General features: G+C 48.8%; 1 protein-coding gene across 1 annotated transcript in view; it reads right to left on the bottom strand.

Annotated features, from left to right (window-relative positions):
• The window catches only part of DNAJA1 (DnaJ heat shock protein family (Hsp40) member A1), a 165,884-nt gene that overhangs the window by 62,993 nt on the left and 77,142 nt on the right, over positions 1-25,749 (bottom strand). Inside the window, exons 6-7 of the mRNA XM_078676518.1 lie at positions 20,921-21,035; positions 4,793-4,908 (exon numbers count right to left, since the gene is read on the bottom strand). Coding sequence (XP_078532644.1) covers positions 4,793-4,908; positions 20,921-21,035 — 231 coding nt within the window. The remainder of the gene's footprint in view (positions 1-4,792; positions 4,909-20,920; positions 21,036-25,749) is intronic.

Here is a 25,749-nt window from a genome sequence, read left to right on the forward strand (position 1 = left end):
CACTCGTGGTCGGCAGAGAACTGCCGACTGAGACTGTCTGCACGAACGTTCAGAACTCCGGCCAGGTGATTTGCCACCAGACAAATCTGATGGTCCTGAACCCAGGACCAGAGACGCAGAGCCTCTCTGCAGAGACACTGCGACCCTACTCCTCCCTGCTTGTTGATGTACCACATCGCAGTCGTGTTGTCCGTCAGGACTTGAACCGAACGACCGCGAAGGGAAGGGAGGAAGGCCTTGAGTGCCAAACGTATCGCCCTCAATTCCAGAAGGTTGATGTGAAACAACCTTTCTTCCGGAGACCAAAAACCTTTGACCTCCAGGTCTCCCAGATGAGCACCCCACCCGAGAGTGGACGCATCCGAAATCACTGTGGCCACTGATGGAGGTAGCTGAAAAGGCTTTCCTTGTGACAGATTGCCTTCCACGCTCCACCAAGACAGATCCGCTGCAGCTTCCCCGGAGATCTTCACTGACTCCCTGAGATCTCCGTTGTGCTGATACCACTGCCTGCGGAGGCACCACTGGAGTGCCCTCATGTGCCAGCGTGCATGACTGACCAACAGAATGCAAGAAGCCATCAGATCGAGCAGACGAAGGACCTTCAGGACCGGAACAACCGCTCCATTGTAGAATAAAGGAATCATCTCCTGAATGTCGTGAATTCTTTGAGGTGGAGGGAATGCACGACATACAGAAGTGTCCAGTACCGCACCTATGAACAGGTTGCGCTGGGAGGGCACCAGGTGAGACTTGGGTACATTTATTGAAAAACCCAACCTGTGTAACAACTGAGTTGTCTCCTGCAGATGATGGAGCACCATCTCCGGCGACTCTGCTTTGATCAGCCAGTCGTCTAGATAAGGGAATACAGGAATCCCCGACCTTCTGAGATGTGCCGCCACCACTGCCATCACCTTGGTGAAGACTCGAGGCGCAGTAGTAAGTCCAAAGGGAAGGACCGCAAACTGGTAGTGTTGCGATCCCACCGTAAAACGGAGATACCTCCTGTGCGACTTCAGGATTGGGATGTGAAAGTACGCATCCTGCAAGTCGATCGACACCATCCAGTCTTCTTCCATCAGCGCTAGAAGAACCTGAGCAAGGGTGAGCATTTTGAACTTCTCCTGTTTGAGATAGAGGTTCAAAATCCTGAGATCCAGGATAGGCCGAAGCCTGCCATCCTTCTTGGGAATCAAGAAATACCGGGAGTAGCACCCTTGACCCCTCTCCTGCTCTGGAACCACCTCTATCGCACCCTTTCGAAACAGTGCCAGGACTTCCTCCTGCAGGAGAAGCAGGTGGTCCTCCGAACAATAACCTTGGCAAGGAGGGTAATTGGGAGGGAATTCCTGAAAAGGAAGTGCATACCCATTCTCTAAGAGATTGAGAACCCAAAGATCTGATGTAACCGATTCCCAATCTCGTAGAAAATGAGTAAGCCGACCCCCTACTGGCCCTACATGATCCAGAATGGTGGATCTAGGGCTGCTTTGCTGATGCGGGTGGGGGTTGGGCATTATTGGAGGAAGTGGAGGAAGAGGAGACTTGACGTCCACGTCCACGACCCCTCTGTTTACCTCTATAGGATCTATATAGAGGGTTTTGCTGCTGTTGCTGTTGTTGTTGTTGGCCCTGCTTGAAGGGACGAAAAGAAGATCTGCCAAATCCTTTGAACTTTTTAGTCGTCGATCCTCTCATCTGCAGACCCAAAGATCTAGCGGTGGCACGGCTGTCCTTAAACCTTTCCAAGGCTACATCAGCCTTCTTACCGAAAAGGCCAGTTCCATCAAAGGGTAAGTCCAGCAATGTAGATTGCACATCCGCAGAAAAATCTGAAGACTTTAGCCATGCGGCTCTCCTGGTCGCAATGGATGAACCCATAATTCTAGCAACAGAATCCACAGTGTCCATACCGCTTTGAATGACCATGCGGGCAGCAGCCTGAGTGTCAGAGACAACCTCATTAAAGTTCTTCTTATCATCCTCAGGAAGTTTTGATGATAATTGCTTCACTGAGTCCATTAGCGCATGCACGTATCTACCCAAAAGGCAAGTAGCATTTGATGATTTAAGAGCCATGCTCCCAGAAGAGAAAGTCTTCTTCGCAGACAGATCTAATTTTTTAGACTCTTTGTCAGCTGGCACTTGAGGGAAGGAGCTAGCAGCCCTATTAGAGCAAGCCGCCTGAACCACAAGACTTTCCGGAGATGGATGCGTAGAAAGAAATGCAGGGTCATCAGGAGCCACCCTATAGCGTCTTGCAATAACTCTTGAAACTGCAGGAGCAGATAAGGGCTTCTTCCAAATCTCCTTTATTGGATCCGTCAAGGCATCAGTAAATGGCAGTGTAGGTTCCACAATTGAAGAAGGAGAATGTAAGACTTCAGTGAGGATGTTGGGTTTGTACTCCACTGTGGGCAGCTTTAAATTAAGAAGGTCAGCAGCCTTCCTAATGACCACGTGATAGGGTGCCACGTCTCTAGATGGAGCATCAGAAGCTGAAGGCAGAACCCACTCAGGAGAGAGTTCTAGACCACTAGCATCCCGAAGTTCATCGAAATCATCGTCATGATCAGGAAGCTCGCCTTCTTCCACATCAGAACTCTCATCATCCTTTTGTTCTAGAAGGCGCTGAGCTCTTCGCCTCGACCACTCCAATCGAATCGACGTCGACGGATCCGGTAACGACTCCGACGGAGCCGGTTCCGACGTCGATCGAGGAGCCGGAGCAGGACGAGAGTCATGAACAGGTGTGGTACCTCGATCTCGACTGCGAGGTCGATCCGGAGCCGGCGAAGCCGCATGCGGAGTCGAAGACCTCGGTGGAGCCGTACCGAGCCATGGTGGAAGAGGCGCCGGCATGAATGGCATAAACGGAGCTGGGGCATACGACTGAGGAATACCCAGATTGTATGATAATGGACCCATGGGACCAACAGGTGCTCCAGTGGGGTACATTGCCCTGGAATATACTCCGAACATTGCATTTAAAAAATGCGAGGGATCCTGTCCAGGACCAGGAAAGGGAGGGTACAGACCTACCGGATCCAATGGAGGTCGCCCCGACACACCCTCACTCTGACCTTCCGGATCCGCAGGAGTCTCCGCTGGAGTCGGTTCTTGAGGAATCACTTCTTCTTCCTCTTCATGTTCCGAGGACATCGGATCCGGATCCGGCTCCGGTTCTGGCTCCGGGGCCGGAGAACCTTCTTTCGATAAAGCAGGAGAAGGAGAGATAAAGTCTTTACGATGTTTATGAGACCTTCTCTTCGAGTCAGAGGATTCCTTTTCTGAATGATGTTTCGAACTGTGTTTCCTCCTCTTATGCTTTCTCCTCGAGGAGCTCGAAGCGTGACCGGAAGCCGATTTAGATCTAGACCTCGATCTTTCCCTGGATTTCGATTTCTCTTTAGATCGCGTATCCTCACCAGATCACGAACCCGCTCTGGATCTCGACGCCGACACCGACTTCGATCGAGACCTTTGCTTCGACTTCGACCTCCGTGACGTCGATCTTGAATAACGTCCAGAATCCTGTTTTACCTTAGCCAAAAGTAATTTAGCTTCACGTTCTCGAAGTGCCTTCGGATTCATCTTAAAACAGGAATTGCAGTTCTTGACGTCGTGACTCGAACCAAGACACCACAAACAGTCCTTATGTGGGTCAGTGATGGACATCGTGCGGGCACAAGACCTACACGGCTTAAAGCCTGTTTTCCTCGACGACATCTTCGGAGAAGAATCAAGTCGCAAGAGAGAAACAATGTCTATTAATAAACAGAAAGATACTAAGTATCGCAGTAAGATCCCGAAAACCGTTAGCGTCGAAGACGCGGAAAAAAGGGAACTGACGTCATCACGCCGGCGTGGGCCTGATGTGGGGTCGGTGACGTCGGACGGGGTCGCGCGCGATGCCGTGCTCCTGTGACGTCGCCCACGTCGGCGTACTACGAAGAAAGTTTCCGAACGTTGCTGGCGCAAGGGGGATATTCACAAGGTGAGGAATCCACACGGCAGATGTATCTATCAGAATTCCTGGTTTTCAGTAAAGCCATCATGGTGCGGTGGAGTTCGTAAAGACAAACTCCCAGCACCATATACTCGTAATGGCAGTACTGCACTTACAATGTCTAAGAATCGGTTTAGACACTGTAGGGGTACAGGGCTCATGCACCTGTAGCCTCACCAATGGTATAGTGCATCCAGCTAGAGGGGTGGCTGACCTATGCAAGGGCAGTGGGTTGTAGGCATGTCGCACAGGGATGTGTGCCATGTCGACTCTGCACTTTGTTCTGCACCAAAACACGCATCCTGCAATGGCTGTGTGTGTTTAAGCGTAAAGGTACATGGCCTCTAAGGGTGGCACAATAAGTGGTGCAGCCCTTAGAGGTCTTTCCTGGCCACAGTTCCCTTGGTTCCTATGGCACCATTTACAAGGTAATGACATGTGGCCAAGAGTGCCTATTGGGTTTTGTTTAAATGCAGTTTTAGGGAAAGAACATAGGCCCTGGGTACCTGTTTGGCAGGAACCGAGGGCACACTCAGTCAAAGCAAGTCAGCAGTTTAGCAACAAGCGGGGCCAACCATGCAAAACGAGGGCACTTTCTTACAAGATCTCACCCAAAGCATGTTTATTATGTCCTATTAGTAGAACACAGTTCAACATTCAAAAGTCGGAGGGCGTATGGCAGCAGTATTTCTGGATGCTCGTACACAAATTGATTTCAACTGAAATATTTAAGACTAAGCAAGAAAACTAACATGCTCTATTTAATTCACATGCACTCACCAGGATGAGAGGTTATAACGATAGTTCTACTGTCCAATGTAGAAATTGGTCTCTGGAAGCCACACAGTGCCTCAACCAGCTCGATCTCCATATGCATTAAGAGGTCGTCACCACGCCTGACCAAAAAAAACAAGTGTCAATATTGCTCAAGTCTTTAAACTTTGTACAAGCGTATGCCATGCGGACAGTAACAGCTACAGGAGATTTACTTTATATTTCAGTGGTGGGAATAATTTCCAGCCCAATGTGCTGTAAAATAGTCAGTTTGATCTCAGAGTCATGGAAAATCCAGAGCATCCTCAATACTGTTTTGCTGGAATTCTTCAAGTAACAGAACTCCAAAAAGGGTTTTGACCCCTTTGAAAGTGAGTGAATGTTCAGCTCTATTTTGGAATTTGTTTTGAGAAAACCAAACTTTTACCACCCACAAATCTCTAGTCAAGCATCACTTAATCTATCTGGGTAACAAACGATAGTCAGCTGACAATGGATGCAAAGAACAAGTTACTTACCTTCGGCAACGCTTTTTCTGGTAGATACAGTATCTGCCTGTGGATTCCTCACCTTGTGAATATCCCCTTGCGTCAGCAACATTCGGAAATTCTTTTGTAGCTTCGCGGCGACGTCAGAGGCACGGCATCGCGCGTGACTCTGATGACGTCACCGACACCATAATAGGCCCACGCCGGCGTGAGGACGTCAGTTCCGCACTTTTTTCCGTGCCTTCGAGGCACACGGACGGACCGACAATAGATATATACACAGTATACAATAGTCAAGATAACACACACAGTGTAAGGACAATGCAGTAATTCAAGAAGAACATATATACATTAAAACATTGCCATTATCGAAGGCATAGAAGAGTGGACAACGGGGAGGCGGGTGGGCATGTGAGGAATCCACAGGCAGACACTGTATCTACCAGAAAAAGAGTTACCGAAGGTAAGTAACTTGTTCTTCTGATAGATACATCTGCCAGTGGATTCCTCACCTTGTGAATAGAGTCCCACAGCAGTCCCCACTCCCGGAGGAGGGTGTCCACTCTCCTACACCAGAAGATCTTGAAGGACAGAGCGCGCAAAATGGCCGTCCCTCCTCATCTCGCTATCCAAGCAGTAATGCTTTGCAAAAGTGTGGAGGGAGACCCATGTCGCTGCTCTACAAATGTCCTCTACAGGTACACCACTAGACCAAGCAGATGTAGAAGACTTTGCTCTAGTAGAGGGAGCTCTTATACCCTCTGGAGGTTCCTTACCCGCCAGGGCGTAGCAGATCTTAATGCAGAGGATAATCCATCTCGAGAGCGTGCGCTTGTGCACCGCCTTTCCCTTCTTGCAGCCAGCAAATCCAACAAACAGCTGGTCATCCAACCTCAACTCTTGTCATGTCCAGGTAAAAGTTCACCGCCCTCTTAGGGTCCAAGCGGTGAAGTCGCTCCTCCTCCTTGGAAGGGTGAGGGGGAGGATAAAAGGTAGGAAGGGTAACGGATTGCCCCAGGTGGAAAGGAGTAACCACCTTTGGCAGAAAAGCAGCCCATGTCCTAATAACCATTCGATCAGCATGAATGGATAAAAACTGGGGCTTTGAACTAAGAGCTTGAAGCTCACTTACCCTCCTTGCCGAGGTAATTGCTACAAGGAAGACTGTCTTGAAAGACATAAGTCTCAAGGGACATGAGTGTAAGGGTTCAAAAGGTGAACCCATCAAGAATGGAAGAACAAGGTTCAAGTCCCATTGAGGAACAATAAAAGGAGTAGGCAGAAATGTATTGGTAAGGCCCTTGATGAATCGTAAAACAATAGGTGACTTAAACAAAGAGGGCTGGTCAGGCAAACAAAGGAAAGCCGATAAGGCCGACAAATAACCCTTAATAGTCGCCACCGCAAAACCCTGCTGGGCCAAGGAAAGAGCAAATTGAAGAATATTGGACAAACGAGCTCTTAAAGGGTCAATGGACTTTTCCCCACACCAAGCAACGAACTTTGACCATCTATAGGAATAAATGGACTTAGTGGAGTCACGCCTGGCTGACAAAATGACATCCACCACATCGTGTGGGAGGGAACCCAATGGCGGAAAAAAACAATCTGGGGATGGAGTCGATGCCCATGCGCACTGTAGTCCAGGGGAGGAGCCACCTATCTCGTGATACTTCGAAGACTCTTCCAGGACAACAATGTGCAATCATCCGGACCCAACACTAGGCGGCGATCTATGCAATAGATATGAATTTAGCAGCCCACATGCCTCGAACCTCAGGTTGCCCCGTTCAATCTCCAGGCATGAAGGTGTGAGGTCTGGAGGTGGGGGTGTAGAACCTGCCCCTCCATCTGGGAGAGGAGATCTGCCCTGTGAGGGAGACGGAGCGGCGGGTGAGAGGAGAGGTGGAGAAGGTCTGTGTACCACCCCCTTCTTGGCCAATCCGGGGCGATCAATATAACTTGGGCCCGGTCTTGGCGAATTTTCCTCAGAACCAGAGGAATCAAGGGTATGGGAGGAAACGCGTAAAGGAGTTGCGAGTCCCAACTCAACTGAAACGCATCCCCCAAGGCCCCCTGCATCGGAAACTGGAGGCTGCAGAATGACGGGCAGTGAGCATTCTCGCGAGAGGCGAACAGGTCCACCCGAGGAGTTCCCCACGTCCGAAAGACGTGACGAACTACCTCTGGATGAAGCATCCACTCATGGTCGGCAGAGAACTGCCGACTGAGACTGTCTGCACGAACGTTCAGAACTCCGGCCAGATGATTTGCCATCAGACAAATCGGATGGTCCTGAACCCAGGACCAGAGACGCAGAGCCTCTCTGTGGGAGACACTGCGACCCCACTCCTCCCTGCTTGTTGACATACCAAATAGCGGTCGTGTTGTCCATCAGGACCTGAACTGACCGCCCGCGAAGGGAAGGGAGGAAGACCTTGAGCGCCAGACGTATCGCCCATAATTCCAGTAGGTTGATGTGAAGCAACCTTTCCTCTGGAGACCAAAGACCCTTGACCTCCAGGTCCCCCAGATGAGCACCCCAGCCTAGAGTGGATGCATCCGTTATTACCGTGGCCACCGATGGAGGAAGTTGAAAAGGCTTTCCTTGTGACAGATTGCCTTCCACGCTCCACCAAGACAAATCCGCTGCAGTCTCTCTGGAGATCCTCACGGACTCCCTGAGATCTCCGTTGTGCTGATACCACTGCCTGCGGAGGCACCACTGGAGTGCCCTCATGTGCCAGCGTGCACGGTTGACCAACAGAATGCAAGAAGCCATCAGACCGAGCAGACGAAGGACCTTCAGGACTAGAACAACCGCTCCATTGTAGAATAAAGGAATCATTTCCTGTATGTTGCGAATCCTTTGAGGAGGAGGGAATGCACGGCATACGGAAGTGTCCAGTACCGCACCTATGAACAGGTTGCGCTGGGAGGGCACCAGGTGAGAGTTGGGTACATTTATCGAAAAACCCAATCTGTGTAACAACTGAGTAGTCTCCTGCAGGTGATTGAGCACCTTCCCCGGCGACTCTGCTTTGATCAGCCAGTCGTCCAGATACGGGGATACAGGTATTCCCGACCTTCTGAGATGTGCTGCCACCACCGCCATCACCTTGGTGAAGACTCGAGGCGCAGTAGTAAGACCAAACGGAAGGACCGCAAACTGGTAGTGTTGCGACCCAACCGTAAAACGGAGATACATTCTGTGCGACTTCAGGATTGGGATGTGAAAATACGCATCCTGCAAGTCGATCGACACCATCCAGTCTTATTCCAGCAGCGCTTGAAGAACCTGTGCAAGAGTGAGCATCTTGAACTTTTCCTGTTTCAGGTAAAGGTTCAAGATCCTGAGATCCAGGATTGGCCAAAGCCTGCCATCCTTCTTGGGGATCAGAAAATACCGGGAGTAGCATCCCGGACCCCTTTCCTGCTTCGGAACCACCTCTATCGCACCTTTTCTGAACAGAGCCAGGACTTCTTCCTGCAGGAGAAGCAGGTGGTCCTCCGAACAATAACCCTGGCAAGGAGGGTAATTTGGGGGAAACTCCCGAAAGGGAAGAGCATACCCATTCCCCACGAGATTGAGAACCCAAAGATCCGATGTAATCAATTCCCAATCTCGTAGGAAATGGGTAAGCCGACCCCCCACTGGACCCACATGATCCGGAATGGCGGATCTAGGGCTGCTTTGCTGCGTTGGCAGGGGGCTGGGACGGGGAAGAGGAGGAAGCTTGTCGGCCTCGAGAACGGGCTCTTTGCTTGCCCCTATAAGACCTGTACAGCGGGTTTTGCTGCTGCTGCGGCTGCGGTTGCGTTGTCTTGTAGGATCGATAAGAAGATCTGCTAAATCCTCTAGAACGCCTCCCAAAAGTGCCCCTGGTCTGAAGGCCCAACGACTTAGCCGTCGCCCTGCTGCCTTTAAAGCGTTCTTTTGCAGCATCTGCCTTCTTGTCAAATAAACCAGACCCGTCGAATGGGAGATCCATCAATGTAGACTGGACATCTGTCGAAAATTCACTCGATTTCAGCCACGCAGCTCTCCTTGTTCCCACAGAAGAGCCCATGACCCTGGCCACAGAGTCTGCCGTGTCCAATCCACTCTGAATCACCTGCCTTGCTGCAGCCTGAGAGTCAGAGATAACCTCTTGGAACTCTTTCCTATCCTCCTCCGGTATCTTGGGCACCAACTGTTTTACAGTGTCCATCAGGGCGTGGATATAACGCCCCATCAGGCAGGTCGCATTCGTGGACTTCAGCGCCATACTGGCGGAGGAGAAAGGATCAGCCTGATGCTGTTTTCTCGACTCCTTTCTGCTGGAACCTGTGGAAAAGCTCCCGTTGATCTTTTGGAACAAGCCGCCTGCACCACCAAACTCTCAGGCAGAGGGTGAGTGGATAAAAATTCTGGGTCATCAGGAGCAGCTCTGTACCTCCTGGCAACAGCCCTAGAAACAGCAGGAGCTGAAACAGGATTCTTCCAAACCTCTAAAATCGGATCTTTAAGGGCATCACTAAAAGGCAGCAATGGTTCAGATGCTGAAGATGGAGAGTGAAGGACCTCTGTGAGAACATTTGACTTAAACTCAGCAGTAGGTAGAGCAATGTTCAATAAACGTGCAACCTTCTTTATTACGACATGGTAAGGAGCCACATCTTTAGAGGGTTCATCCGGTACTGAAACTAAATCCCACTCAGGGGACAGTTCAAGACCACTAGCCACTGAAAGGTCCTCAAATGGGTCCTCAGGCTCCTGCAGCTCACCCTCCTCCAAATTCTCCTCACAATATCTCTCTTCCTCCATCAGCCTCTGGGCTTCACGCCTCGACCTGAGCTTCACATTCGAAGACGTCGGATCCACTGTCGGCTCCGATCCCAACGCCGGACGAAGGGTTCGGCATCAGGGTTGATGGAATCGGCGTCGAAGGATTCGGCGTTGACTACTTCGGCGTCGATGGCTTCGGAGTCGATGGCCTCACCGGCGTCGGAAAATGCCAATGCGGCGCTGGAGCCGGCATAAAGGGTGCAGGTGCATAGGTTTGGGGAACACCCAGACCAAACGCCATCGGACCCGTGGGACCAACAGGAGCCCCAGAGGGGTACATAGCCCTGGAATATATACCAAACATTGCATTAAGGAAATGCGTCGGATCCTAACCTGGAGCCGGGAAGGCTGGGTACGAACCCCCAGGCTGCTCTTGAGGGCGTGGAGTCGATACGACGTAGTCTTCCTCTTCGGGCTGGTGCACCGGAGTCGACAGAACCTCGAGCAACTGAGCCTCTCCCTCTCCAACCATCTCCCCCTCACCTTCATCCTCCCGAACCAGAGGATGGGATGGAACCGGAGATGGATTCGCCGTCTGCCTCGGAGAACCTGGCAAATTCGCATGCGACGCCTCACCTCCGGCGTCCTGATCTTCCGAAGCTGAAGAAACCACCACCTTCTCAATCAGCTTCACCTGCGACTTCGGCTTACAACCAGAGTCCTTCCTCGAGCGATGTCGGGATTCATGGGACCTCTTCTTATGCTTCTTTTTAGATGACCTCGAAGCATGGGCCGAGGACGAGTCCGATCGCGACCTCGAACGAGATCTTGACCTCGAGCGTCGAGTCCGCGACCTCGATATTTTCTTTTCCTTACTTCCCATAAGCTTCCCCACAAGAAGCTTAGCTTCTCTTTCCCGGAGGGCCTTAGGTGTCATCTTCCTAAAAGACTGGCAGTCTTCGACGTCGTGGTCGGAGCTTAAACACCACAAGCAGCATTCATGGGAATCCGTAATGGACATGGTTTTGCCGCACTCCCCACAGGCTATAAATCCTGTCTTCTTCAAAGACATGTCGAAAGAGAAGACAATGAAACATGAACATTACAAGGTAACAAAGTTACTGCAAAAGCTACGGACGATCCCTAGAAAACCGTTAGCGTCGACGACGCGGAAAAAAGGAACTGATGTTATCACGCCGGCGTGGGCCTAATATGGGGTCGGTGACGTCAGCGGAGTCGCGCGCGATGCCGTGCCTCTGTGACGTCGGCGCGAAGCTACAAAAAGAATTTCCGGATGCTGCTGATGCAGGGGGGTATTCACAAGGTGAGGAATCCACTGGCAGATGCATCTATCAGAAGGGAATTAACTTCACAGTGGAACACAGACCTGGGGACTGCCCATCCCAAAATGCAGATGGCCTTTTCCTTAAAAGATGTAAACTCCTCCAGGGGAAGGTTAGTTGCATCTCTTTGCCTGGGGGGGGGGGGGGGGGGGGGGGGGGGGGAAATTGTATTGTGAGGAACTGCCCCTTTTGCATGGCAAACTCCCCTTCTTGCTTTGATGTGGTTTCAAATGTAGTGCACAGTGTCCCTGCCAACCAGGTGCCATGTGCCAGTGCTCCTTCCCTAACAATCTCCCAATTGGTATTTCTGCCGCTATAAGTCCTTAGCAACTGGTACCCTGGGTATCTAGGGCCTGAGAGCTGAAGAGGGTCCCTTGGGACCCCTCCCCCCTCACTGGGACCATGCCACTGCAGCCTGCAAGCCCCTGTGAGGGGGAAAACGACAACGTTAACATGGCACCCTGTCTGGGTGCCATGCCAGCTGACCTTGCCTGGCAGCCTAGGTATGTCAACACTCTAGCAGGCCTCAGAGCCCTAAGGCAGGGTGCACTATACTACAGGTGAGGGCTTATCTGCATGAGCAGATATGCCCCTACAATATGGGGCACCATTTCCATTTCCCAATATCGTAAGTGCCAGTGAAGCCATAGAGAGTACATGGGCTTAGAACTCAAAAATTCAAGTTCCACAGTATCAGGATCGCTGTACTGAATGCAAGAGTGTTTGGTACCAAACTACTCCTTTCAATAAACCCACACTGATCCAGGGTGAGATTTATTGTACCATGTACCCACAGGGCACCTCAGAGGTGCCCCCTGAATCTCTACCAACCCTGGTGTGGTCTCTTGACTGTCTGTAGGCAGTCAGCCACCACCAGACATGTTTCTGTACTCCTGGGTAAAGAGCCCCTGCTCTCTGGGACCATAAACAATGCACATGCCTCCTCCCCCAGGATGGGCCAGTGCTTGAAATAGGGGAAGCTTCAAACGCCTGCTGCCTTTGGAATGCGACCCCCAGCCTCTGCTGCTAACAGATGGCAGCCCCTGGTTTACACCCCCACTTTGGGTGGGAAAATTTGGCAGGAAAATTAAACAATATGTGGGCCCATCTTTTCCAACCCACCCTTAAGGGGTGTGAAGCACACTTTTCAGTCCCTGCCATCTGAGAATGGGGGGAACCCCCTCCAATCAGGTCTAGGCTCCCTCCCAGAGGAGGATGGCATAATAGAGGGGTTCGGTCACCCCCGGTGAGGTGCCCATTGGTCCTACCTGCTACTCCCTAAACGCATCCTGAATTTAGTATTTAGGTGGCTCCCTCAGACCTGGATCCCAGATCTACGACGACCTTAGAAGAAAGAAGACACCCTACAAGAGAAGCCAGAAGACTACAACTGCCTTAGTCCTAGCCACTAACAGCCTGTCTCTAGCTTCGACAAAACCTGCGACATGTCTTATAGCACAACCTCCAAACCCCTAGCCGGACTGTTGCATTCAATAAAGACTCTAATCTCCCAAAGACAGCAGACCTGTCCCAGAAGAAATAGATCTAAAGACCGGATCCGTGTCCCCAGCCATTCTACACCAGACGCCCGCGGCCCGAGTCAGAGTTGCTCACCTGTGCAATGAAGTCTCCCTGGTGATCCAGACCTTGTGTCCAGCATTGGCGGACCTCTCCTGCCCTCCATTACAGCACCGGTAGTGTGAATCCAAAGGTTCCCGACACAACCAGCAAGAAAATTTCGACATCAAAAGGCACCCCTGCACGAAGCACCTGGGCCTTGGTGAGCTGAACCAACAGTGTCCCTACAACCCAAATCACCAATGCGGTCGTTAGTCTTCCACCTACAACCTTTGGTGCCAAACTGCAGCCTCTTTGCTGAACAAAGAATCCTCATTGAAAAGCATTGGGCGCACAACGTCAAATTTGCACCCTGCCCCCAGCCACTCCTGTGCCGCTGGTGGTGTATATTTGGTGCTGCTTTGTGCCCCCATGCTTAACCTAACCCCCAAAGCTTGGCTGCTGCAACCAATTTACTCACATGCAAGCAGTGTGACTCCAAGCACCCCCTTGTCTCCATTGGGTCGAATGCAGATTTTGACCTCTGCACCCGGCCGCCCCTGTGCCACAGTTTGGTACCTACCAGACCCCTAGCCTTTGCTGAATTTTGGTTCCGAAGACTGAAATTCAAAGTTCGATACTTAACTGTTTAGCACAATATTGTTCTCCCCATAGGATAAAGTTGGACAGTGTGAAAAAGGTTCCAAGTGTCGATTTTTGAAAGTAAAAAACATTTTTAAATTAAAAACCTACTATCCTGATTACAAAGACCTGGGTCTTAAAATAAAGTACAAATAAAGTATACATTGATAAAATTGATCTGGATCTCCTGGAATCGGGTGTCCATTATTAATCAAGTGTGCAATAAAGGTCTTCAACGTCTGTGTTAGGCCTAAGGCTGCTCGCCCACATTACAACTTATAGAGCACTTTGGGTTTTGCATTGAGCCCTGTACACTTTCGGGGAACCCCTGAACTCTGTGCACGGTATTACCACCAGGTAGCAATATCATATACAGAGCCAGCTTCCTACAAACCTTCTTCCCCATTGGTATCTGGAATGGTTGCCTAACATTTTTCATCCCCTCGCCAAGTCGCCATTACCAAGAGCGCCTCTCCAAGTTGCGTTTTTGCAGCTTCTGCATGGCCCTATTTATCAGAGGCTTAACTCCCTCTTACAACCCAGCACTGCCACTTTGTAGCATGCCGTGGGGGCTTACATAGACTTCCCTTATGGAGGGAAATGCTGGCACGCTGTGGGACTGCACAGAGTAGGAGATTTGTATCGGGATGGAGCCCTCCTATCAACAGAGGACCTACTGTCGGACTTTGAGCTTCCGACAGGTCAATTCCTTTTGTATGCTTCCTTTGTTGGAGTGTTGGGCCAGTCCTGGGATGACATGCAACATGAGCCCCAGCGTCATCTCACCATGCAATACCTACATGTACAGGGTGCAGGTAGCGACCTGATGGCAGACTAGCACTTCACCTACAGACACAAGATGCCACCCTCACTATGCTGTGCAGATTTTGGGACGCAGACCTAAGACGCAAATGCACAGATTTAGAATGGCAGGCTATCTTAGCTAATCCTACCCTAGTGTCTCGAAATAGCGATTTTATATTAATGCAATTTTATATCTTGCACGGAGCTTATTTAACTCCCAGCAAAATCAAATCGATATTTTAATTGTACTGATGCTGCCTGTCCCAGTTGCCTTGCCTCTGATGGAGCTCCTGCACATACTCTGGTCCTGCTTGTCACTGAAAGACTACTGGAGGGGTGTCTCTAAACACTTAACAGGATGCACGGGCACCACTGTGGACTATACCTGGAAGGAGTGTATATCAGATTTCAATTGTGGCGCTAAGAAATACAGAGCAGCGACACGATTTGCAGACCAAGCCCTTATATTTGCAAAACTGATACCTTGGATGCGCTTTTGGAGAAGCTAAGTGAAGGCGCACTCATCTCTGGTGGTGCCAATACACACTGGTGGCCTGTGTGATCTCTGACACCCTTTGGGACAGCAACTCTCACGACTTTCCAGTCATACTGAGCGTGTGCAGGATTCCTTTTTTCACAGTTTTGTTCATTGCAGTTGTAAGAAGTTGTAACATATGGCACTTCTCGATTGCAACAGACTTCCACTGCCTGCATCCAGACTCGCTACCAGTCATATATACATCTGTTGTCAGAACAATCCTTATTACCATCATACAACTGACAGGTCTTCACATTTCAAGTTCTTGTATATTACTATGATGTGCAATTATGTTGTCCTGGCTATGCACCTTGTACCTTGCAGCTTGAAGTCCACGCTCAAATTTGTAAAAATAAAATAGCAATAAAAACTTTTTTTTTATCATGGGATTGAAAGATGTAGCTATGGATGTACACTATGCCCACTTGAGTGTAAGTTAAATAAATCGTGGGAACACACAAAACGGTGCTTTAACTCTGTAACCCCTTAGGAGGGATCTCTAAGATCATATTTCCATGCTGGGATGTATAGAGTTATTATGAAGCTGCCATCAGGGACACCCAAGAATCTTGTTCTATATCTATTTGTATGTAAAGTACCACAGACGATCACACCAGGTTTCAATATCTGTTGATATATTTACTAGTTTTGATAGGATATAAAATTAGTTTTGTAGTCCTGTTGCTAGTCCTGTCGACCTCGATCCCGACTCCTTACCAGAACGACGTCGGGACTCATGTCTCCTCTTCTTATGTTTCCTCTTCTTCGAAACACGATCAGAAGTCGACTTCGAGGATGACCTTCCCCGAGATCCAGACCTCGACCTTGACTTCGACCTAGCCCTTCGAGAACGAGACCTCGACTACTTCTCCTTTCCAGCTTTCATCTTAGCCACCAGCAGCTTCGCCTCTCTCTCGCTCAGGGCCTTCGGGTTCATCTTCTTACACGAAGAGCAGTCACCCACATCATGGTCCGAGCTCAAGCACCAGATGCAGTCGTTGTGAGGGTCGGTGATGGACATCATTTTGCCACATTCCCTGCATGGCTTGAAGCCGGTCTTTTTAGAAGACATTGTCGAAGAAACAGGATACAGAGAAGCAGAAAAAGGTAACAATATAGGCAACAAAGTATCCGTTGGCTACAGAGATTCCCGATAACCGTTAGCGTCGACGACGCGGAAAAAAGGGAACTGATGTCATCACGCCGGCGTGGGCCTATTATAGGCGTCGGTGACGTCAGCGGAGTCGCGAGCGAGGTCGTGTCTCTATGACGTCAGGAGTCCACGTCGGCGCGAGGCTACGAAAAAAGAATTTCCGAATGTTGCTGACGCAAGGGGTATTCACAAGGTGAGGAATCCACACGGCAGATGTATCTATCAGAAGCTAGCCTTACTGAAATGTAGGCTTTCTAACATGGAGCCTCTAGAATACCGAGTGATTTGAGATTTTGTTGACCGTCATTTATGTCCAGTATTGCAATTACTTAATTTAAAGTCTATTGTTCTATCTCTACCCATGAGCAAGGCCTTATAGCCAAAACAGGTATAGTTATTTGCTCAATCACAATAGATTAACTACACTTTAATTGCAAACGGAGTCTGTGATGTCTGGCAATGCAACGGATTTGGATAGAATATAGATAACAAGTTAGACCTAGAGCAGAACCCGGAGTTAAGTGATGACTCTTCTGAAGGTGCTATACTCTCGATGCAAGCGATGACTGATTCTGGAAGAATGGTGCCAGACGCAACGCTCGTTTTACATCGGAATTAGAAACTATCAAAATTAGGGAAAAGTAGTACTCAGGACTTCATTACTGTTCAAAGCTATCAGGTTCATGAACATGGGTCTCATTCACGGAGCTGGTGACACCGACTAGGAATGCTGGCTTTCCCAGGTGTGAAAAGCTCATTTTTGTGCTTAGTTTAAAGGCAAGACCCGTTAATCTGGAGAGGACAATATTACATTTTAAAGATGATGAGAGTAGAACAAGGGAGACAATTTTTTAAAACCTTTTTAGACTATTTTTTTTAGTAACATAAAAAGTACCGTTTAAAGGATTTTCTAAATGCAGAGATAGTTGCAAGGTGCACTTGAAGGCCTGCCAGCACCATGGAGAAAGATATGGCAGCACGGTTTTCTAAACACCAGATGCAGAATTTCTTTCACTTGAAAGCGTAAGAAACCCTGGAGAATAACCATCATTTAACATGGTCATGAAGTCTGAGGCACACCTAGTGGCCAAGCAGTAAGACATCAGGAGTCGAGCAGCCAAGATCAGTCATGGGAGGATTATGTAGATCTCAGAATTATTTATGGTTTAGCTCTTTTTTTTGTTCAGATAACTTGTATACAAGATAGTCCTGTGTGATTACCCCAGCATGTGTGGACAATCTGAGACAGTCTCCTGGTGCATTCCTACCATCAAATTCTTCAGAAAGCACCATCACTCAAGATTTAAAATGGCTGGCTAAAATATATATTGGTCCAATGTACCGATAACTGGCTCAACAGGTACTGCAGACATTGTTCCAAAGGGCTCATATGCAAATACCAGTCTCAAATCATAAATCCCAGCTGCAAGGCCTTTTCCTGGGCTCCAGGTATAGCGAGTGGTAATGGACAATAGTATTTTTTGTGGGTATGGCTTATAATTCCTATCAAAGGCGAACAATACTACTGCACTTTAACTGTATAGGCAAGATACTCTCTTTGGACACCTGACTCAAGGTAGCGAAGTTGAGCAGTCAAAGCTTACTCGGACAGAGTTTGTGTGTTACGTCAAGTTCCTACTTTAAAAAAAATAATTATTACCTCAAACACGTTTGCAGGTAGCAAATAGTCAGTTAAAAAGAACACAGTAATCCCCAGAGGTTCTAGCAACTCAAGGAGTAGTATCAAAATCCCAAGCTATATTACTGCTGTATTAGTAGGCACTCAATATTTCGGCATCTTCTGGGATATGTGGGGACAGCTTTGGTCCTCTTCTTCAGCCAAGGCAACATCAACTCCGAGGGAAGCCAGATTTGCATACCAAAGTTGGCGGGCTCTTTGAAGCGGTCTGCCTTGGGATGCTGATTTACTGGTCATCCTCATGTAAAACACCCTCTGCCGGAGGAGGCTTTTTCCGGACCTCCTGAAGCATGGGCTGTCACCACTGGGAGTCCGAAATTAGTCTGTGGTGGCAGGCTGGTCAAAACCAGTCAGCCAGCACACTAGTAATTGGTAGATTTTCAGGGGTACCTCTACTGTGCCATCTAGGTGCATGTATTTATAAATCCACCACTGGAATCGGCGTGGGTTTATTAATTCAAGATGTTTGATACCAAGCCTCTTGGGGGTTCAGTGAAGCCATCTTGTAGCTGGGGGAACTAGTTTTACACCAGTGTGCAGCACATGTATTTAAAATGGCTTTGTGGTCACTCTCACTGGCAGTAATTGACCTGGCCAGCACAGGGGCATATCTGCTCATGCATACAGGTCCACACAAGTAGTATAGTGCACCCTGCCTTAAGGCTGTAAGGCCTGCCATAAGGGTGACTTATTTATACTGCATGCAGTGTCTGTAGGTATGCAGTACAAAAGGGGGTGGTGATGGACGGAGCATCTGAATCAAACACTCACACCCAGTCAAAATATCTGTTTCTTGCATTCCAGCCATCTTCAGCCCGGCTTGCTTGAATCCAGTGGCAAAGTGAGCAAGGGACTCACGTCTGAGCATACCCTGCCACACTTATGGTGGCCAAAAGCGGTACAAAAGGGGGTGGTGATGGACGGAGCATCTGACGTGAGTCCCTTGCTCACTTGGATTCAAGATAGCCTGGCTGATGAGGATTATGAATCCGAAACCGGTCCCAGGATGCTTGTTTCCGGTCCAGGGAAGACATGGCTTGGCAGTTCGGGCTGGACTGTTCCCATGAGGCACAGGGTCAGACTGATTTGCATATAGCCATGTCTGAACTGGGGTGGCAGAGTGGGCTAAAGAACGGTGATGGATTAAACCCAGATCAGTTGACTGGGGGTGAGTGTTTGATTTGCTCAAACGCTCCGTCCATCATCCCCTTTTGTATCGCTGTGTCTGTAGGTATGGCACACAGGGTGTGTGCCATGTCGTGTTTTCGCAATTGTCTGCACCAAGACATGCAGTCTGCAATGACAGTCTGCACAAGTTAGGTGAGGGGGTCCTTAAGGATGCCACAATACATTCTGCAGCCCTCAGGGATCCTCTTTACTAGGGACTTACAGGGGTTGCCAAAGTTATTGCCAACTGGGGGGAACAATTATACAGTTTTAGGAACAGTGATCTGGCACTGGGGCCTGGTAAGCAGGAACCCAGAGCCCCGTATCAAAATTGCATTGAATACCATGTCAAAAAGGAGTACTTTCCTAAGCTAGTAGTCAAGAAGTGGTCCTGCAGTGCCCTTTTCCATTTGTTGCCTGAATCGTAAGCAGTCAGACATTTTTCCAGTGGCTGAGATCCACCAAAGTTACTGGTGCAATCAGGAACACATTCTTCAGGGTTAGGTCCTGGCTAGAAACTATAATCTCCAAAATATAAGAGAGGGGTCCTACTCACCAAAGGGACAGGACACCAAGATTAGACACTTCTGTCAAAAGTAAAATCCCTTTGGGCTCCTTTCAAGCATACAGGTCCACACTGCTGTCATGTATACACATTAATATCATACATGTACTATCCAAGACACCAACACCAAATAGAAACCAAAAAATGTATAAAAATTGTAATATATTTTTTATTGTTTAGGATCCAGATCAGAGTCAAAATAAAAGAATTATTAAAAAAGCGAGTTTCATAACATATGCATCGTCAATACACTTTGAATATTCAAATTGATTAAAAACCTAGATTAAAAACGACCTGGGAGAGTATGACAAAATAGAGACATCACAAACGTAATAAATCAAGTGAGCATGCCAAGTACATTTACACTAGAGATGATGTCCCTGGTTCCACACTTTTCCAAATTATTTTCTCCTAATCGAAACAGGTAGTGTTTTGGGTGCACTTTCAACACAAAGCGATGCGTTTCGGTGGTGTAGGCGGATCCATCACCTTCTTTAGGCTTACAGATACCATTAGAAGTCTCCCAGCACAATCCAGAAAAGTGATGCGACAAAATGGTTAAGGGGGTCTGTCTCCTCCTCTAGTGTGGCTGCTTGACTCGCATGCGCCACACAATAAAGGTAACAAGTAGGGGCGTACGAGTCTTCCCTTTGTTGAGAGTTCTTTAGTTGACTCAAGTAGATGATGGAATCATATGGATAAAAACGAATCAAACTGCTCTAATGCCCTTAGTTAAAAATCGATGATGAAGGGCCACTTGTTCTCCAGCGGCACAGCAAACATACTCTGGACTAAGGGAATTGGTTAGAAACCTATATCCACCAGGTACACAAGTTTTAGGGAGGGGGGCCGAAGGATGAAGGCTTGTATTTCATAAGCATTTTTTGCAGCATGCAGAGGGGGTCTACATGGATCCAATTATTTACTAGTCCAATCTACCAAAGATACATCCTTTATGCACGTCCATGGCATAATTAAGGCACTTGACCACAATTACAGGGACTGGGCTACCCTTTCACTGCAAAGAAAAGTAAGTAGAACTCTCTCCGCATCGGCACAGGTACAAATGCCAATGGAATTATCTTACTGCCACCAACACCAAGCAAACCGCTTTGACTTAGGCAGTAAACACTCGCTCCAAGAGGAGAACCACCCTTAAGTCCCCAAAAGTCTGGGCAAAGCAGATGACCTACAAAAACATCAGCACACAGCTAGTTACAACCATGTACACAGACATAGATTGAAGATACAGACTGTCCCAATTTTAAGGTATTGTGATCAGCGCAGTAACCCCTTCTACATGTTAAACAGTTTTACCTTTAGAAAAAACAAGTTCCCATTCAAAACAATTAGTCCGATTTCCAATTCATAGACACCTCAATGTTCTAGCAAATGAGAAGGAGGATTTACCTTGTAAATATGCTGTGATCTTTTTGATCCAAGACTATGACTATGTCCCCTGGTTCCAATCCTGGTTCTTGGTCACCTTCTCCATGGAATGTAATCTTCTGACCATCTCTCATGCCTTAAAAAAAAATTGATCAATGAAATAGATAAACGAGACAGAGTCCCATCATGTGGTTTCCGAGGTGGAAAATAAACTCTTATGTTTCAACCCAAGCCCCTTTCATCATGATATGCATGAAGATAGAAATGCTACTTTGTCCAGTCCATATTTCCCAACATACATACTGTCTCACTGAGAGCAGCTTTGCTGAAGGAGGGTACACACAAAGCATACATCAAATGAAAACAGCGGCTACTGTCCCCTCTTACCAGCAGATCAGAGTTCAGAATTACAAGCTGTAAGAAGCTGAATCTTTATATAGTATACCAAAAAAGAGCTAAACTGAGCAAAGAGTCCAGGTATCCCTTATAAGTGGAGACAGGGGCTTGCTCTAGCAATCTCAACGTGGTGGGGGGCAGTCATAGGCTTATCAGAGAGGAGTGTTAGACATCTGCTATATATGATACACACAACTCAATAAGGAGATCCATATCAATTTATACAAATAACATCTTTATATATTTAGGCACCGGTTCCGGAGGGGGGAAGCTCTGCTATACACAAGAGTACCTGGGTCTTTCCTGGGTGAAGGCTGGCAGTCCTTACAGGCTTTTTGAGGCACAGGCAGCTGCAGTACAAGTCGCCTTTGGAGAAATAGTAGAGGACAGCATGCAGGCCTGCTGGACTTCTATTCTAGCTTCTGCGACTCTTCAGTGTCAATCTTTTTTCAGGATGGCCGTATCTGATTTCCTTGTGCCAGGGGCTCTCCTAAATACTAAATTTAGGGGCATTAGTTGAGTGTAGGGTATTAGCCAATGGGCTACTTACACCTGGGGTCTCTACTCCAGACGTAAATGTTGTGTCCACATCACATAGCCCGTTCTAGGTGGAACTAAAATGAGGGTGAACACGCCCCTCTGACAACTATTTTCCCACCTGTCCAAGCACCAAATGTGCCCTGAATGGGTGTTTGGGTGGCGGGTTGGGGTGGTGGTGGTGGTGGTGGGTGGGGGTGGGGGGGGGGGAGGGGGTAGGGGGGCGGCCGGGGGCATGCAGGAAATCACCCTTGAGGGAAGCCAGGTATACATACCAAAAGGCATCGACTCTCTGAAGCTACCTGCCTTGGAATGCAAATTTACAGGTCATGCTACTGTCAGGGGGTGCATGTATTAATAAATCCATCACTGGACTACGTGTGGGTTTGTTACCAAACGTCTTTGGATTCGGTGAAGCCATCATGTAGCTGGGGAACTAGTTTTATATCAGTGTCGAGAACATGCATTTAAAAATGGCTTCTCTGGTCACCTGAACTGACTGTAATTGCAATGCCCAGCACTGGGGCATATCTGCTAATGCAGAGAGGTCCACACATAGTATAGTGTGGACCTCTCTGCATTAGCAGATATGCCCCAGTGCTGGGCCTTAGGGCTGTAAGGCCTGCTGTAGGGGTGACGTATCTATGCTGCATGCAGTGTTTGCAGGCATGGCACACATTGATTTATAGCATGTCGTGTTTTCACTTCTGTCTACACCAAGACACGCAGCCTGAGGTGGCCGTCTGCATGAGTTAGGTGAGGGGTCTGTTAGGGAAGCACAATACATGCAACAGCCCTTAGGGACCCTCTTTGGCACTCATGCCCTAAATACCTGGTGTACCATTTACAAGGGACTTATGGGGTGCCAAAGGTATTGCCAACTGGGGGAACAATTGTACAGTTTTAGGGAACGATCTGGTACTGGGAACCTGATTAACAAGAACCCAGTACCCATCGTCAAAACTGCATCGAATACCAGGCAACAAGGGGGGATGACCATATCAAAAAGGGGCACTTTCCTACAGCAGCCTTTTTATCTGTCCCTTTGTTCCTGCAACAAAGGGACAGGGAACAAAAAATCCATTATCTACTGCACATACTCCTACAACGTTTTCCATTTACTGTAAAGCAAGGTATCCACCCAAAAGATTTGCAATTCTGCTTAGGATATACAAGAAACTAGCAAAACTATTTGCATACGGGCAAATGGAGAACAAAAGTATGCCACTTGCTTTACCGTGCTTGCACAGTAAGAAGTAGAGAAATGAAAACCTATTTTACTAGTGACTGCTTCGGCTAGTAGCTTTGTAGATTTGCCTGTAGCACCCTCTAGCCACATAGAGTTCAGACAGGAAGTTGTTTTTCTTCAAAGTCCAAGTTGCAGTTTCAAGTTTGCGGTATGAACTTTGAGCAAGTCTCTATAAACTACAGTCAGACCCTCCAGCTTATCGCGATTTGCAAAAAAATCGCGAAATTTGCAGCTTTGTGCAAATCCCGCGATTTTTGGCAAATCGGCCGCGAAATCTGCCGTTTTCGATTGGACGCCCAGGAGCCAATCTCCATCGTGTGTCCTTCGTCCTTCTCTTCTCTTATATTGCCCTGCATCGCATCGCATCCACTCCACTCCAGGATTTCGCGCCCGAGGAGAAGAAGAAGAGACCAACGCGCCACGGACGACGACGACGGGAGAAAACAACGAAGACGAGAGACGACAGCAGAGCCAGAGAGCCAGGTCAGGTAAGCCTATTTGTAACGCTGGCTCTGCTATGCTATGTGTGGGCCCGCCGCACACGGGGCACGCGGCGGGCCCCCGGCCGGGCAAAATGTTTGTTTTGGGGGGCCCGTCGCACAAGGGGCACGCGGCGGGCCCACGGCCGGGCAAAATGTTTGTTTTGGGGGGCCCGCCGCACGAGGGGCACGCGGCGGGCCCCCGGCCGGGCAAAATGTTTGTTTTGAATCTGTTGTGGGGGCCCGCCGCACGAGGGGCACGCGGCGGGCCCCCGGCCGGGCAAAATTCATTTTCTTTCCTTTGCTGTTGGGGGCCCGCCGCCCACGGGGCACGCGGCGGGCCCCCGGGGGCCAAAATTCATTTCCTTTCCTTTGCTGTGGGGGCCCGCCGCACGCAGGGCACGCGGAGGGCCCCCGGGGGCCAAAATCATTTTCTTTCCTTTGCTGTTGGGGGCCCGCCGCCCACGGGGCACGCGGCGGGCCCCCGGGGGCCAAAAATCATTTTCTTTCCTTTGCTGTGGGGGCCCGCCTCTGGGGAATTTCATAATTGTTTGTTTTGGTTCTGGGGAATTGTTGTGTTCTCTGGACTGTACTGCATTTTTTGTCCTGAATCTTGACCCTTTGGCCTGAGTTTTTTTACTGTCACTGTTACTGATTTTTTGTCCTGATTCTTGACCCTTTGGCCTGCTTTTTTACTGTTACTGATTTTTTGTCCTGATTCTTGACCCTTTGGCCTGCTTTTTTACTGTCACTGATTTTTTGTCCTGAATCTTGACCCTTTGGCCTGCTTTTTTACTGTCACTGATTCTGATTTTTTGTCCTGAATCTTGACCCTTTGGCAATATTTTTACTTGCCATTGGGCCAGGTGCCGCTGCGCACTGGTAAGTTTGGGTTTGTGGGCACCTGCTGAGTTTCCTAACTCTTTACTTGGTTTCTTTTACAGAGCATCACAGGGGAGAATCCGCTGTTGCAAGAGCCAGAATTGGGTCAGCTGCCGCAGCGCACTGGTAAGTTTGGGGTTGTGGGCTCCTCTGGGGAATTTCATAATTGTTTATTTTGGTTTGGGGCAATGGGGAATTTCATAATTGTTTATTTTGGGGCATTTCTTTCACTTTCTTTGCACGTGGCTTTGACATTTTAAATTTTCAGGCACTTGGAGCTTTTCAACAATTGCTATGGCTTTTTCCCCCTGCGCTTTTCTCTCTGTCTGTTTGCTCAACACCGTTCGGGGACTGGCATTACCATTGCAGTTATGGCCCAACACGCTTGTCAGTTTACTTGTGCTTCAGGGTTGCATGCATTTCTTATCGTTGAGCATCGGCGCTTTATGAACTTTCCATTCAACAATTGCCTTTCCCCCCTTCCCTATCTTTGTAGGTGAGGTAACTGACAGCGCCACAACAGAGAGATCTTCTGTCTTACAAGGGAGCAACAAGCCACCACAAGAAAAGCAGAATGGATAAGTTTGTGCTGCAGCCTGCAAAGGGTGTGAAGCACAGATCACATCTGCCCACCCAGATAACCGCAGCAGACCGGGCCAGAGACTACAGCACCGTGATGCACGCTGACGGTGGGGTGCTGTTTTGCAGTGTGTGCAATGTGGCGGTGGACCACATCCGGAAACACACTGTGGATATGCATGTGCGGTCCCAAAAACATTTGAAGCGCTGTTCAGATGATCCTGACCTTCAATCGTCTCCAAAACGTGCCCGGCAGATGACAGTGAACTCGCTATTCACAAAGAGTACAGCTGCCGGTGCCGCAAACCATGAAATGATAAGTGAGTGGGTTAACGTCTGCACTGCGTTGAACATTCCGCTCAGCAAAACCGACCACCCTGTGTTGCGCAAGTTCCTACACGAGCGAGTACGGAATGGTGGAGCGATACCTGGGAGTCATCAGCTGCAAGAACGTTATCTCCCTGAGAGATATACAAGTGCCAAGAACGAGCTGAAAGAGCTATTGAAAGATCAGAAGATCAGCGTTATCTTTGACGAAACACCAGATGTCGAAGGGCGGTGTGTTTTGAATGTGCTAGTTGCAGTAGTCTCTCCGCAGGGTGCCCGTCAGATCCATACCTACCTGGTGGACACAGTCTTCCTATCCCAGTGCAACCATGGGACTGTAGCGCAAGCTGTTGTAAAGGTGCTCACAGAGTACAGCATAGACTTCCAGAACGTTGTTTCCT

Source organism: Lissotriton helveticus, chromosome 2_1, assembly GCF_964261635.1.
Source record: "Lissotriton helveticus chromosome 2_1, aLisHel1.1, whole genome shotgun sequence".
NCBI classification, from domain to species: domain Eukaryota; kingdom Metazoa; phylum Chordata; class Amphibia; order Caudata; family Salamandridae; genus Lissotriton; species Lissotriton helveticus.